This window comes from Pelmatolapia mariae, linkage group LG18, assembly GCF_036321145.2.
Source record: "Pelmatolapia mariae isolate MD_Pm_ZW linkage group LG18, Pm_UMD_F_2, whole genome shotgun sequence".
Taxonomy (NCBI): Eukaryota; Metazoa; Chordata; class Actinopteri; order Cichliformes; family Cichlidae; genus Pelmatolapia; species Pelmatolapia mariae.
Window position 1 is genome coordinate 35,277,924 of NC_086243.1, and position 13,379 is coordinate 35,291,302.

Consider the following 13,379-nt stretch of genomic DNA (forward strand, 5'->3'; position numbering starts at 1 on the left):
AATTAAATGGGGAGCTCTGTGTCAGGAAGTCCATCCAGTGTTACATTTTTGTCAAATCAAACATGGGCCAAAAATCGCAGTGTGTGCCCAGCTTTAGAATAGCAGACTGGATGTGTTAAAAGGAGGATGATGCTTGAAATCATTGTTCTTCCTGATAACCACGGTTACCTGCAAAGAAACATGTGCGGCCATCACTGCGTTGCATAAAAAGAGCTTCACAGGCAAGGATGATGTTGCTACGATTGCACCTAAACCAACCATTTATCGGATCATCAAGAACTTCAAGGAAAGAGGTTCAAGTGTTGTGAAGAAGGCTTCAGGGTGCCCAAGAAAGTCCAGCAAGCACCAGGACTGTCTCCTAAAGATGATTCAGCTGCAGGATCGGAGTGCCACCAGTGCACAGCTTGCTGAGGAATGGCAGCATTTAGGCGTGAGTGCATCTGCATGCAGGGTGAGGCGACGACTTTTGGAAGATGGCCTGGTGTCAAGAAGGGCAGCAAAGAAGCCGCTTTTCTCCAAAAAACCCATCAGGGACAGACTGATATTCTGCAAAAAGTACAGTGAATGGACTGCTGAGGACTGGGGTACAGTCATTTTCTCTGATGAAGCCCCTTTCTGATTGTTTGGGGCATCTGGAAAAAGGATTGTCTGGAGAAGAAAAGGTGAGCGCTACCATCAGTCCTGTCTCATGCCAACAGTAAAGCATCCTGAGACCATTCATCTGTTGGGGCTGCTTCTCATCCAAGGGAGTGGGCTCACTCACAATTTTGCCAAAGAACACAGCCATGAATAAAGAATGGTACCAAAACATCCTCAGACAGAAACTTCTCCCAACCATCCAAGAACAGTTTGAGGAAGACCAATGCATTTTCCAGCATGACGGCACACAGTGCCATAAGGCCAAAGTGATAATGAAGTGGCTCGGGGGAACAAAACACTGACATTTTGGGTCCATGGCCAGGGAACTCCCCAGACCTTAATGCAGTTGAGAACTTGTGGTGAATCTTCAAGAGGTGGGTGGTCAAACTCCAAGCATTGTTATGAAAGAATGCTTTGCCATCAGTCAGGATTGGGCCCAGGAGTTGATTGACAGTATGCCAGGGTGAATTGCAGAGGTCTTGAAAAACAAGGGCCATCACTGCAAATATTGACTCTTTGCATAAACAGGATGTAATTATCAATAAAAGCCTTTGAAAAATATTAATTGCTTGCAGCTATACTTCAATATATCAAATATTTGTGTCATTCTCAAAACTTTTGGCCACGACTGTCCTGAGAATCTACGAGAGGTGGACAAAGGAAAGGACGGGTCTTATCCATCAGAGAAAAACCCATCATACACCCACCGTGCCCAGCTCCTCTCCAGGAGACTGAGGTGAGTATGAAGATGTCTAGCTGAGGGTCCCTGCCCACAGGGAGGTGATGCCACCCAATCCAGGTCAGTCCTCCTGCAGGTAGATGGGTCTGTGGTGGGGTGATTTAATTGTGGTCAATTTTAATCTATCCTCATGTTTATTCAACAACAAAAAAGTATTTTTAAAATCTGTAATTTACTTTTGTACCTTCATGTATTTAAAAAACAAAAGCGCATTTAGAACAAAGAAAACGTGAGACAGCGCCTCCTGCTGGGACTTAACAGCCAGAACCTTTTTAAGTTAACCTGCATTTATTTAAAATAGTTTCTGGTTTTATTTTGTGGACACTCTTTAAGCAATAACTTCTGTTTGACACATGAGTCCAAACTTGTGGGATTTTTAATTTTAAGTTTAAACTCAAACGAGTCCTGATGAGTTGAATCTTCAGACTTTCAATGTGTGAAGAGGAAGAATGAGTCGAGGCGATGAGGGAACACGACAGATTTATTGGGGACGTTTTCATTTACAGACCATAAAAACAAACATCAGCAGGTTCCAGTCAAACATCGTTTTAACTGCGATGGTCGATTTCACATTAATCTTTTACAAAATAAACTAAAGAAGAAGAAGAAGACACGAGACGACTGATTTTTAACGTTAGTATCCTCCTCTGTACCCGCCACCGCCTCTGTATCCTCCACCTCCTCCATAAGTGCTGCCTCCTCCTCTATAACCACCTCCTCCTCCACCTCCGCCTCCCCTATAACCACCACCTCCTCCTCCACCACCATAACCACCACCTCCTCTGTAACCACCTCCTCTGTATCCTCCACCACCCCTGTATCCTCCTCCTCCTCCATATCCTCCACCTCCTCTGTATCCCCCTCCTCCTCCTCCTCCATATCCTCCCCTGTAGCCTCCTCCTCCTTGGTAACCTCTGCTGCCGCCTCCTCCATCAAAACGCGGCATCTTCGGAGGTCGTGGACCGTCTCCCATCCTGCACAGACACACAAACAGAGGAGATGTTTGAAGGTCTAAAGTTTGTTTTCAGAGGCATCAGAGGCGATGTGAGTGATAACAGGATGAAGCAGAGACCCAAAGAAGATCAAAACATCAAAGTTTCATCATAGAGGGAGAAAAACCTGCGATTTAACGCTGAAAGGATGAACTAAAACGTTCCTTCATTCGTGTGGAAAAAGGAAACAGGCAGGCTGTGTTTCCTGTCTGAGGACGTCCGTTACCTCTGGTTGTTGGCCATCATGTTGAGCCCGGCCGCCGACGGTTTGGAGACGTGTCTGATGACGTTCAGGAGCCGCTCGTTGGTTTGGTCCATCTGTCTGATGTACTCCGGGTCTTTGGTCACCTCCACCACCACCGCCTCCAGGGCGGCCCGCAGAGCCAGGATGTTCCCCGCCACCTCGTGAGCAATCTTCAGTTTGATCCTGCCATCATTAAAGTGAAAGGTCACTGAGAGGAGAGCGAATCACAGTGCCTCAGAGGAAACAGGAAGTGAGTGAGAGTGCTGACGAGCTGCAGGTCGGTCTCTCACCAGTCGTCGAGCTCCACGATCTCTCCGTTAGAGGTCACCTTCTTGCAGGCGAACAGCAGCAGCTGCAGAGGACTGACCAGAGTCATCCCTTTAGCCGAGATCGCTCTGGTTCGGATCTGAAAACAGCAAACACAACGTTCAGAAACGTCCCCACCTGAGAGAAATGTTGGCTGTGATGCTGGGAGGGCCGTAAATTCATCTAAATATTTATTTACTGAGAAAACCTACAGGAAAAAAAAACACCTGCTGTTGTTAATTTACACAAAAGTAATAATATTCATGTTAAAAGGTGAACTTGGCAGTTCTGGGTTTCACCTTCTCGCCGAAGACGAAGAATGGCGACGGGTAGATCATGTCGTGGCTGCTGAAGGGACAGTTGACGGAGGATTTGTGGATGAGGGCGTTGCGCCCCTCGGTGGTCAGGATCTTCCTCTTCTCTTTGTGGTAGCAGACGTTGGGGTACGAGCCGAAGGTGAGCAGAGAGACCACCACGTCCAGGTTGTTGTCCGGCCCCACCGTGTTGAACATCTGCGTCATGAGACACTCTGAGGGAAACGAAAGCGCAGGTGAGCTCCCCGCCGGTTCAATCAGCTTTGTGTGTCAGGATGGTGCGTTCGGGTACCTTCAGGAAATCCAGAGTTCACCAGGATCTCCTTCAGCTGGACTTTGGCCTCCCAGGTCATCCTCAGAGTCGACATGTTGAGACGTTTGTGGTCACAGAAGCGACTCTCCGCCTCCTCTCCGTTAATCCTGAGCAGAACAACAAGTGTTCACTAACGAGACGCCACAGCTGGCGACACCTCCTGTCACTCGTGTTGCAGAGGTCTTTTGTAACTTTACCGCTCTATGTATAAAGTTTACCATTTTTATGATTTAGCTATTCATTTGTAAGAGCACGCGGCACAGACCTGACGTCGTCCCAGGCCTGGAACACGGACAGCAGCGCCACGTGATCCGAAAAACGACTGCCAGCAAAGTTTCTGTGCACGAAGCCGAGACGCTTCCCCTCGCTGATGAAAGGCTCTGGGAAACAGGAGGCGGCTGAGATGGTGCACATCGCATCGCCGACGCTGGAGGGAAACACGAAAATGGGAAACACGAAAATGAGAATTTCATTTAAAGACGAGCTGAGAGAATCAGAAAATCAGCAGAGAGACGAGAAACTGACTGGAAGATGCAGCCCATGATCATCATCTTCCCCAGCCGAGGTTCGATCGGCAGCCGAGCCAGAATCCGCCCCAGAGGGGTCAGCTCGTCGTTGGAGTCCAGGGCGTCCAGCTCTGCAACAAACACGGAAATTACAGTGAAAATAGTTCATGTGGAAACTGACGGCGAAAAAAAGGATCTTCAAAAACAAAACATAAAATATCAACTTTATAAAGTAAAGCACAGACCAAGAATCAGACCAAAGGGCAAAGAAACCGAACACAAGGCATAAAAACAGGCCACAGCAGTGCTGATCATTTAAAATCAATAAATCAGAGCGTCAGACCTGTGAGAGGACAAACCAAGACACACAGAACTAATTCCCAGCAGCCCTGAAAGTCCGTTTCCCTTCAGATCAGGCCTTTTGTACCTTTCAAGGTGTGTTCGGCCTCAATGACGGCGTCCAGTGGCGGTGGCTCGATAGCCTTAGACAGGAAGTGGCCGATGCCTCCGAGTCTCAGCAGTTTGATGCTCAGGGCAATTTCATGCAGCGGAGTTCTGAAGATCTCTGGAGTCATGTGAGTCTCCAACCTGCAGAGCCACACAGACACACCTGTTAACACCCAAACGCAGCAGCCCGCGGCGTGCCGGAGGATTAACGCGCCTTACTTGTCGAATCGAGCGCGGCTGCAGAGGTGGAAGCAGAACCCCGGTCGGACTCTGCCGGCTCGACCTTTCCTCTGCTCCAGGTTGGTCTTGGAGGCCCAGACGGTGGCGTAGTTGGTCATATTGTTGTGGGAGGTGAACAGCTTCACTTTCTGCCTGTTAGCACAGCAAACAGTGCGACCTTTAACCCCAAACCCGCTCAGACGCTGACCTCAGGAAGAGAAACTACACCTGTGAGCGCTGACAGACCGCAGCGGTTGGACACTTACTTGCAGGAGTCGACGACGTAGACGACATCGTTGATGGTGATGCTCGTCTCGGCGATGTTGGTGGACAGGATCACCTGAAACGTCAGCGTGTGGTTCAGCCATGCTCAGTGCATGTAGCCCATATCAGACACACTGATACACTTCATCTCATCCACGTCGGTCATCGTTTAAAAGGTTTGAATTCCACAAATTAAATTTAGGATGAAGTTTTTATGTATTTCTGTCACTGACCTTTCTGATGTCATCAGGAACTGGTTCAAACACCCTCCTCTGCTCCTCTCGAGGTATCTGAGAGTGCAGCGGCAGGATTCGGTACCGGTTGCTTCCTGAAAGGCACAGCATACCAGATTTTTTACAGCGCTCTCACACGATGAGCAACAAAGCTACACAACACCAGCTAAAAACCAAGATCCAAGAAGTCTCTGCTGCTTTCCACTGCAGTGTCAGGGGGAGTGTTTCGGTCAACAGTCCCCACAGCAGTGACTCTCCACTGAAGGCGTTTTTGGTATTGTGTGGTGTGACGCGTACCGAAGTGTGGGTTGCTCTCCAGGTGTCTCTGCATGGAGTAGATGAGGTTCCAGCCGGGCAGGAAGACGAGCACGGCGCCGGCCACCTGCAGCGTCTCGATGTACTTCAGAAGCGCCTCCACCAGCTCGAAGGACGTTTCCTTCTCATTGATCTGAGACATCGAGTGCTTCGTCTCCGGCGTATACTCCGGCCCGCAGATCACATTACAGTTAGTCTGGGGAGAAACGTTTTGCAATCACATATAATTCTGACGTTTGTCAGAGTGCAGAAGAATTTTAAAAACGTTTCTCACGTCGTCGTCTCCTCCCTCCTCGTCTTTGTCTTTCTTCTTTCGGTCCATCGGTGGAGGCACAAACTTTGTCATCTGGATGCAGTCCTCCAGGAAATACTCTGAAAACAAAGAAGAGTTTTTTTCAAACAGACATTATTCTGCTGATATAACAATAACTGTTTATTACACTGATTATTGGCTTAAAACAGTTTAGGGAGGGGTGGAGACCTCCAGGCCTCGAGGGCCGGTGTCCTGCAGGTTTAAGATGTGTCCTTGATCCAACACAGCTGATTTAAATGGCTAAATGACCTCCTCAACATATCCTGAAGTTCTCCAGAGGCCTGGTCATGAAGTAATTATTTGATTCAGGTGTTTTGACCCAGGGTGAGATCTAAAACCTGCAGGACGCACCACGCTCACCATTACACCCAAACCTCCCGGCTAACGGGTCGCCAAACACACTTGTATGAGTGCTTATCATCAGTTTATATTACATGAAAGTCCACAGACAATCATAATTTTAATGTTTCCACACACAGGTGAGGCCGGTGAGTCGGAGGTACCTTGGACAGGGAAGGTGCGTCCAAACACCTCAATGACGGGGCAGCTGAAGAAGTACTCTCTGAACATGGTGGTGTCGATGGTGGCCGACATGAGGATGATGCGCACGTCCGGGTATGCCTGGACCACGTCTCTGAGGACCACCATGAGGAAGTCCGTCTGCATGGACACACAGAGGGTCAGACAACGGACAGAAGCCCCCGGGGTGTTTTTGGCTCAGCGAGTCACTAAAATCAGCGAACAAACAAACTCACGTTGATGTCTCTCTCGTGGATCTCATCAACGATGACGTGACTGATGCCTCTGATTCCTGCTTCCAGCTTCCGCAGGAGAACACCTGAAACACAAAAACCACTCAGATCTACACAGCTGGACCACCAAATCGCTTCCCCTGCCCAGCCAGGTAACCACGGCTTTGCTGCTTAGTTGCTGAGGCAGCAGCACAGTTTGTATACAGCGGTTTCCATACCGACGGTGCAGAAGAGGACGCTGGCGTGGGGTCGAGGCAGGACGGACTCAAATCGGACACTGTAGCCACAGCTTTTCCCAAGATCCTCTGCTCTCTCAAAGGCGACCCTCTCAGCCACGGACACGGCGCTGATCCGTCTGGGCTGCAGAGAAGAAGAAAGTCAAGGCTGCTGTGCGGAGGTTTACGGAGCACACGGAGCTCAAACATGGATCAGACCTCAAACTGCAATGAAGTGAGCTTAAAGCCGCTTAATGTTTGCTTGATCATCTATACAGAAGACAGGCTGTAAGCTCTCAGGTAAACGAGGCAGGCGAAAGGACGCCTCGGCGTTACCTGGGTGACCACGATGTTGCAGTCCGATGCTCGGCCCCCCTTGATGAAGCGGTCCAGGATGTACTGAGGAACCTGAGTGGTTTTACCGCAGCCCGTCGCTCCTCTGATGATCACCACAGGGCTTTTGTCGATGGCCGCCATGATCTCCTCCTCAAACTGTTTGACGGGAAGCTGCTCGCGCTCCATCAGGATCTGAACGACAGCATCGTTTAAGGCTCACGGCACGCTTTCATCAACGCAGACGTAAAGGTAAAGGAGACCGACCTTCTGCAGGTTTTCATCATGCTCCAGCTGGTACTTCAGCTCGTCGTGCAGGTCGCCGCTGATCTGCTCCGGAGTGCACTGCAGGGGTTAAAACGGGGTCTTTACGGAAGGCTTTCACCACGACTCCGATTTAGAAATCAGTAAAGTTTTGTCAGGAAAACAAAGCACAGAGGGAAGAGCTGCACGACTCTGATGACTGTAAGACACCGAGCGTCTGCACAGCCTGTGGGACTCCTTCATCTGGCGAATTAATAACATGATTTCTGAATACCTGCTAATAAGATAAGATAAGATAAGATAACCTTTATTAGTCCCACACGTGGGAAATTTGTTTTGTCACAGCAGGAAGTGGACAGTGCAAAAGTTATGAAGGACAATTAGAATAAAATAAAATAAGAATAAATACAGTACACAACTGTACAGAATAGAATAAAAATAGAATACTATATACAGTAGAATAAAATAGAATAAAGATCAACGAGCCACAAACTGATCCTACTTCAGGGTTTCAGGGTTCGTGAGACTCACGTAGGCCAGCGGCCCCTCGTCGATGTTGCTGCTGGTCCAGGGGTTCCAGTTGACCTGAGGAGGCGACCAGGGGACGACTCCGGCTCCGGTCTGCCTCTGTGACGGCTCGAAGTACGCCAGCTTCCCCTGAACCAGAGACACCGGGCTGCTGGGGTCTGCAGGCTGGAACATAAAAAACCTTCATGTTACTGAATCGAATGTAAACGCTCCGTTTATTCTGACGACGACAGTTTGCTTTGAAGAGCATCCACCACATCACATCTGCAGACCGGTGCACTGAAGAGCGTTTCACTGGTTTCATGTGTACGTCCACGAACAGATTCGTCACACCACACTGCTTTATTTACTACGTGTTGCCTTTGAAGAGCAGGTTGGATTGACAGACACTGAACATGCGACTCACCGGTGGGGGGACGCTGACTCCGAGCTCCTGGACCACACAGGCCAGCTGCTGCTGTAGGTCTGGGGACACGTTGACCTCAAACGCCTCCAACTGTGCGAAAATAACAAAATCCTGTTTTAAAAATGAGCCGTGTGATGTGTCGGTCAGTCTCTGCCTGTTTTTAAACGTACAGTTTCTCCCTCCTTCTTCTTGGTGACCCCGGAGTACGCCTCGATGACTCCCAGGTGATACAGCTGTCGGACCAGAGACAGAGCGCACGATTGAGCCGCCAGCTTCTTGTTGGAGCCGTGCTCTCGAGCCGTGATCCCTGCAGAGCAAACCCAGCGACGTTTGACTCACACGAACAACAGAAAGCAACTGGTGTTTCATGGTTTCTGATCACATTTATCACAATTTCTGTAACTTTTCCATCCAGTGTTAATCCGAGAACAGGTTAATAAAAATCTAATTCTTCTCGGGCACGCTCGCACAGAGTCCGGTGTGGTTGCCATTTTGGTTTTTAGCTCTCTCTCTGCATCCTGTTCTCACCTCTTTCACTGCTGATCGTCTAAAACAACTTCAGCATTTAATAGGAAATGTTCTGGAGTCTTACTTCTGCCGAGCTGCTTCACAAAAAGCTGCATCTCTGCTATGAAGCTCCTGCAGACACAAAGACAAACGTCACGGCTTCACTCCTTGTTTCTAGAACAAAAGCATCAAACTGCACGTAGACTTAGGAGCTGAACTCACCTGCTGCACTCTCAGGAGGAAGCCTGCATGTTTTTCTGCCAGACTTTGGGATTTTTAAACACCAATCAACAGCTTTGATTCTCCTGGCTGCGCTCTGCCCTGCGGTGAACAGCGACACCAGAAATCACAACCAGACTCCACCAAGCCCTGAGCTGCACCCATGGGACAGCTTTAGTGCACCTAAACGCTGTCCCATGTCTTCCTTTGGTGTGGTTGTGAGTTCTGGCGTCACCTCAGTGTTCTTTGATGGAGCAGGAAACTCACTCCAGCCTCTGAAATTAACCTCCTGCCCATTTCACCAGCTGACATTTAGCTCTTATCACAGCTCATTTCTCACATTACAACAATTCATCAACTCAAACCAGTCTGAGTTTGTCGGGCTCGGGTTCCACTTATTCTAGTTGTTCTTGTTTCAGTGTGAGTTAGCTGGTGTCTGCGCTCAGTGTGAACAGTGAGAGCTCTCTGGTGTAGCCGACACACTCTGGAGGTCTCTGGGTTTACAGCAAGTCCAGCAGAAAAACACACAGGAACGTCCTGAACATCAACCACCAACCAACACACGTCAGCTCTGCAGTGCGACACACACCAGCTGGGTCGTATTCAGGCTACTGTCACACATTTATGTGCATGAAGACAAAGAAGACGTGTTTACAGGTGTCTGGAAATACGATGATGGCTGAGCTGAGACCCAGCTGGTGCGTGTTGTCTTTAAGAAAGAGAATATAACCTTTAAGAATTTCATTCAATGAGGAAAATAACAGGAGAATTGAGAAGGCAGCAGAAATAAAGAGAAAGATGTAAAAAGATCAAAAGGAAGCAGGAGATGAAAAAAAGAGGAAACAGAAAGAAAGAAACAGCAGGAGAAGAAAGGGAGGACATAAAATCAACTGAACACATGTCCTGTAAAACCCTCGCGCTGCTCTTTGGAGGAAATTATTTACAATAATCAGAAATTCCAAGTCTCGTTTTACATAAACTGGCAATTTTTTTTTCTTTTACAAAGAATATTCAATTCAATTTTATTTATATAGCGCCAAATCACAACAACAGCCGCCTCAAGGTGCTTTATGTTGACGGACAATCTGAGCGTTACCACCCGTCACTTCAGGCACAGCGCTCGCTCTCCGGGCGGAGCTTTGATTATTTGTGCCGAAACCCACCCCCACCCTGCTGATCAACACTTTCAGCTTAAATCCTCAAACGTCTCCTGCACATGCACAAAGTTCCACAACAGCTCAGTCCAGAGATGCCACCATCTCTGACTCCTCCCACAACGCTGAAGAAACGCCATGTTAAGTTCATTCGTCGCCATCTTTACTAAGAACACAACTAAAGCTGTTGTAAAGCTTTGCTGTAGCTCAGGCCAAAAAATATGATTAGTTCGTGTTTCCCAGTTTGGTTGCTGAGTGGCTCTTTGGGGGCGGGGCCAATCTTTGCCATTATTGTATTTTCCAATGAATTTGATACATTTATGTAGAATCTCTGAGCTGAATGACTAAAATAAGCAGCGCTTGCTCTGCAGTATCAGTACAATCAGAAACTTAATGTCTGAACATGCAAAATAAAACAGGTCTGTGGCTGAAGGCCGGCAGTGAACTCCAAACCAAATCCAAACTGAAGGGAAACAAAAGAAAAACACTTCCAGCCGAGATTCAATCTATTCCCTTCAAATGGAGAAATCAAATCCTTTGGTCAAAATCACAGTTGCTTTTAGGAAATACTTCTGATTTTTCTTCAGCTAAAGAGAATTATCAAGCAGCTGAAGCTCATTAAAATCACAGTCACACCGTCAGTGTTTGTTTTGGCTCCAGCTGTGACCCCTCAGACTGGATCTGGTTTAGAATTTCCAGCTGGTCTAAAAACCTCTGAGATTCCAAACCTGTTGTGGTCCGGTCCCACTTGGCTGTATTTATACTCAGCGCTGGTTTTCTCCTTCTGGAAGAACTGGTTCAGACGGGCCTTGGCGTTCTCCAGAGTCCAGTTTCCGTGAAGGTTAGCGTTCAGATCCACTTCCTCCGACTCCAGAGTCTGCAAACAAAAACACAGGCGGGAGTTCGTTTAGCGAGGGAGAGAAATCGAACCTGAAGAAAAAAAAAGGGGAACTCATTCTGGTTCTAATGATGCATCTGCATATTATTAATGGCCAAAGTTTAAAAAAAAAAAAGTAGAAAGGTATTCCCCAAGTGCCAGTTTTCTTCATGAAAGCAGAGTCCTCGGAGTGAAAGAGCAGTTCCTGTAGTGTAAACTTGGCTGGTTGTTCCAAGTTTAGTAAATCTGTGCAAGGTTCTGGTTCAGATTTCAGCTTTAGGGGGACGACTGTAACTTAGGAGCAGCTTACTTCCCGTTAAGGAGCTTAATGTTAACATTACCAATGCTTTTCACTGCACTGTAATTTGGAATTATCTTGTACCGCCTGCGCTTCCTGTTCGTCTCTCTTGGCGTAATACTCCTTCAGGTTGGCTCCTCGGTCCCACTGAGCTCCTCCATCACTTCCTCCTCTGCCCCAACCCGAGTTTCCTCCTCCTGCGTAACCCAGTCCGGTCACTCCTGGAACCGGCCCACTGACGCTGCCTTCCCCTGAGAACAATAAAGAAGGAGAAGCAGAAAGAAGCCGGCTGAATATCTGAACCCGTTTAATCCGACCCGCCTCACCACATTAAAGTAAGAACTTGTGATGTTTGGAGTCGTTAAAGCCACCATGCTGCCGGTACCTTGCTCAGCTTTCACTACCAGGTGAGGTGGTAGAGGACCGCTAGAAGGGAGGTTTCCAAAGCCGGCATCTCCAGCTGCATCAGGCTGATCTGCGATGGGAGCGCTCACCTGATGGGAGAAAACGTACTTACTCATTTAAAAAAGACAAAATGAGAGAAACGATCAGTTTTTATCTCTACAGAAAAAAAGAAGGAAAAACAGGAACGGCTTCCTGACCCCGACGGCCGGGACCTCTGCTGCGTTCATCTCTCCGATTCGGACCAGATAGTTGACGAAATCGCGGGCGGCGTTGGTCTGCGCGTCCTTCTTATTGGTGGAGTTTCCCATCCCAATGTAGTTGAAGCCATCGACTCGGACCTGCAGGGAGTACGGTGTAAGGTTAACAAAAACCTCACCGAGTGAAACCCCCTGATGTCAGACTGAACGCTCACCTCACACATGAACTTCTGCCTGTTTTTGTTGCCCGCTGCTCGGATGTCGTAGTTTGGAGTCAGCTTCTTTTTCCCACACCAGGCGTACAGGAAGTTCTTGATGTCCGCCATGGTGGACTGACAGGAGGGTCCTCCTCTTCCGTGGACCAGTTAATCTGAGAAACAAACTGCTGTCAAACTCCTTGATATTTAGCTTAGATCTGGCATTTACTGTGAATATCATTTGGTTTGGAGTCACAGAGGGATGAAAGTCGGTAAATATTGCCAAAAAAAGTCGGTTTGCTGAACTGGGGACGGATAATATCACATCTAAGAAATTACTGCAATAATTAACTGGCCAAACTCTGGTAGAAGCCTTGCTGCTGTCTGCTTACCACCTTTTAAGATGAACTTTGGTCTTTGATAGTGACTCACTTATGTAAACATGGCTGTATGGATCACTTTGAGTCACTTTACTCAACATAAATATGCAAATTAAATGAAGTAACTCAAACCCAGTCTCGATGGATGCATTTACTGTCCACCGCTAGGATAAATCCCGCTGTCTGAGGTGATTCGGGATACAAACGATAACAGCATCATTAGCACAGCGGGTTGTTTTTACTGTGGACTGGATTTCAGAAAACACTGTTAGCATTCATCAGATTCAACTCTGTAATGTTTGGCTAGCATTTAACATTAGCCTCAAAGTGTAAAATTAAATTGATGACTTATAATCACGAAATTAAGTCACTTATCTTTAAACTTCCAGTACAATTTATATAAAAATTAGTTTCAGATAAATGTGTGAAATTAACCGAATCAATGCGTGACTGCAGGCTAACGTTAGCCCCCTGCTAGCTACTTATCACCGGAACTTCAACTCACATCGCGTCGCAAAAAAATATGATTAAATTAAGAAGAAATGCGGGGAAAACTAATCCGAAGTATTTGTACTTACAGCCAGGTCAGAAAATTGCAAAAGCTGCTCCAGACTTCAGCAGCTAAGCGCCGGTAGACTATCAGCGTTGGCTTCCTCCGGTTACGCTTCACTTTCGGTTAAAAATAAACGTAACTGCCGGTGCTTCAGCGCCCCCTCAGGCCGGAGGGAGAATCGGCCTCCATCAAGTTCTGTTTCTTCTTCTTTTATTTTTTACTAAATTTGTTTTGTTTTTTTAGCCTTTAT

The 13,379-nt window shown here is 47.6% G+C and overlaps 1 protein-coding gene across 1 annotated transcript; it reads right to left on the reverse strand.

Moving 5' to 3' along the window:
• Positions 1 to 1,847: 1,847 nt before the first annotated feature.
• Positions 1,848 to 13,247, reverse strand: dhx9 (DEAH (Asp-Glu-Ala-His) box helicase 9). Its single transcript, XM_063461196.1, has 28 exons — positions 13,155 to 13,247; positions 12,215 to 12,369; positions 12,000 to 12,140; positions 11,783 to 11,891; positions 11,482 to 11,648; positions 10,951 to 11,099; positions 8,935 to 8,981; positions 8,513 to 8,649; positions 8,343 to 8,432; positions 7,940 to 8,101; positions 7,412 to 7,489; positions 7,148 to 7,339; positions 6,815 to 6,956; positions 6,600 to 6,682; positions 6,348 to 6,504; positions 5,806 to 5,903; positions 5,514 to 5,727; positions 5,217 to 5,311; positions 4,986 to 5,059; positions 4,720 to 4,872; positions 4,481 to 4,641; positions 4,073 to 4,184; positions 3,813 to 3,974; positions 3,527 to 3,654; positions 3,220 to 3,449; positions 2,905 to 3,020; positions 2,597 to 2,797; positions 1,848 to 2,352 (listed from the first exon to the last, which is right to left on the reverse strand). The coding sequence occupies exons 2-28, from the start codon at positions 12,323 to 12,325 to the stop codon at positions 2,013 to 2,015; spliced, it is 3,849 nt and encodes a 1,282-aa protein (XP_063317266.1). The 5' UTR covers positions 12,326 to 12,369; positions 13,155 to 13,247; the 3' UTR covers positions 1,848 to 2,012.
• Positions 13,248 to 13,379: the final 132 nt, after the last annotated feature.

Coding starts and splice junctions, on each gene's coding strand:
- dhx9 (XM_063461196.1), bottom strand. CDS start 12,325: ATGGCGGACATCAAGAACTTCCTGTACGCCTGGTGTGGGAAAAAGAAG. Junction 11,649..11,782: donor GGTAGTGAAAGCTGAGCAAG/GTACCGGCAGCA, acceptor TATTGTTCTCAG/GGGAAGGCAGCGTCAGTGGG. Junction 4,873..4,985: donor TACGTCGTCGACTCCTGCAA/GTAAGTGTCCAA, acceptor CTGTGCTAACAG/GCAGAAAGTGAAGCTGTTCA.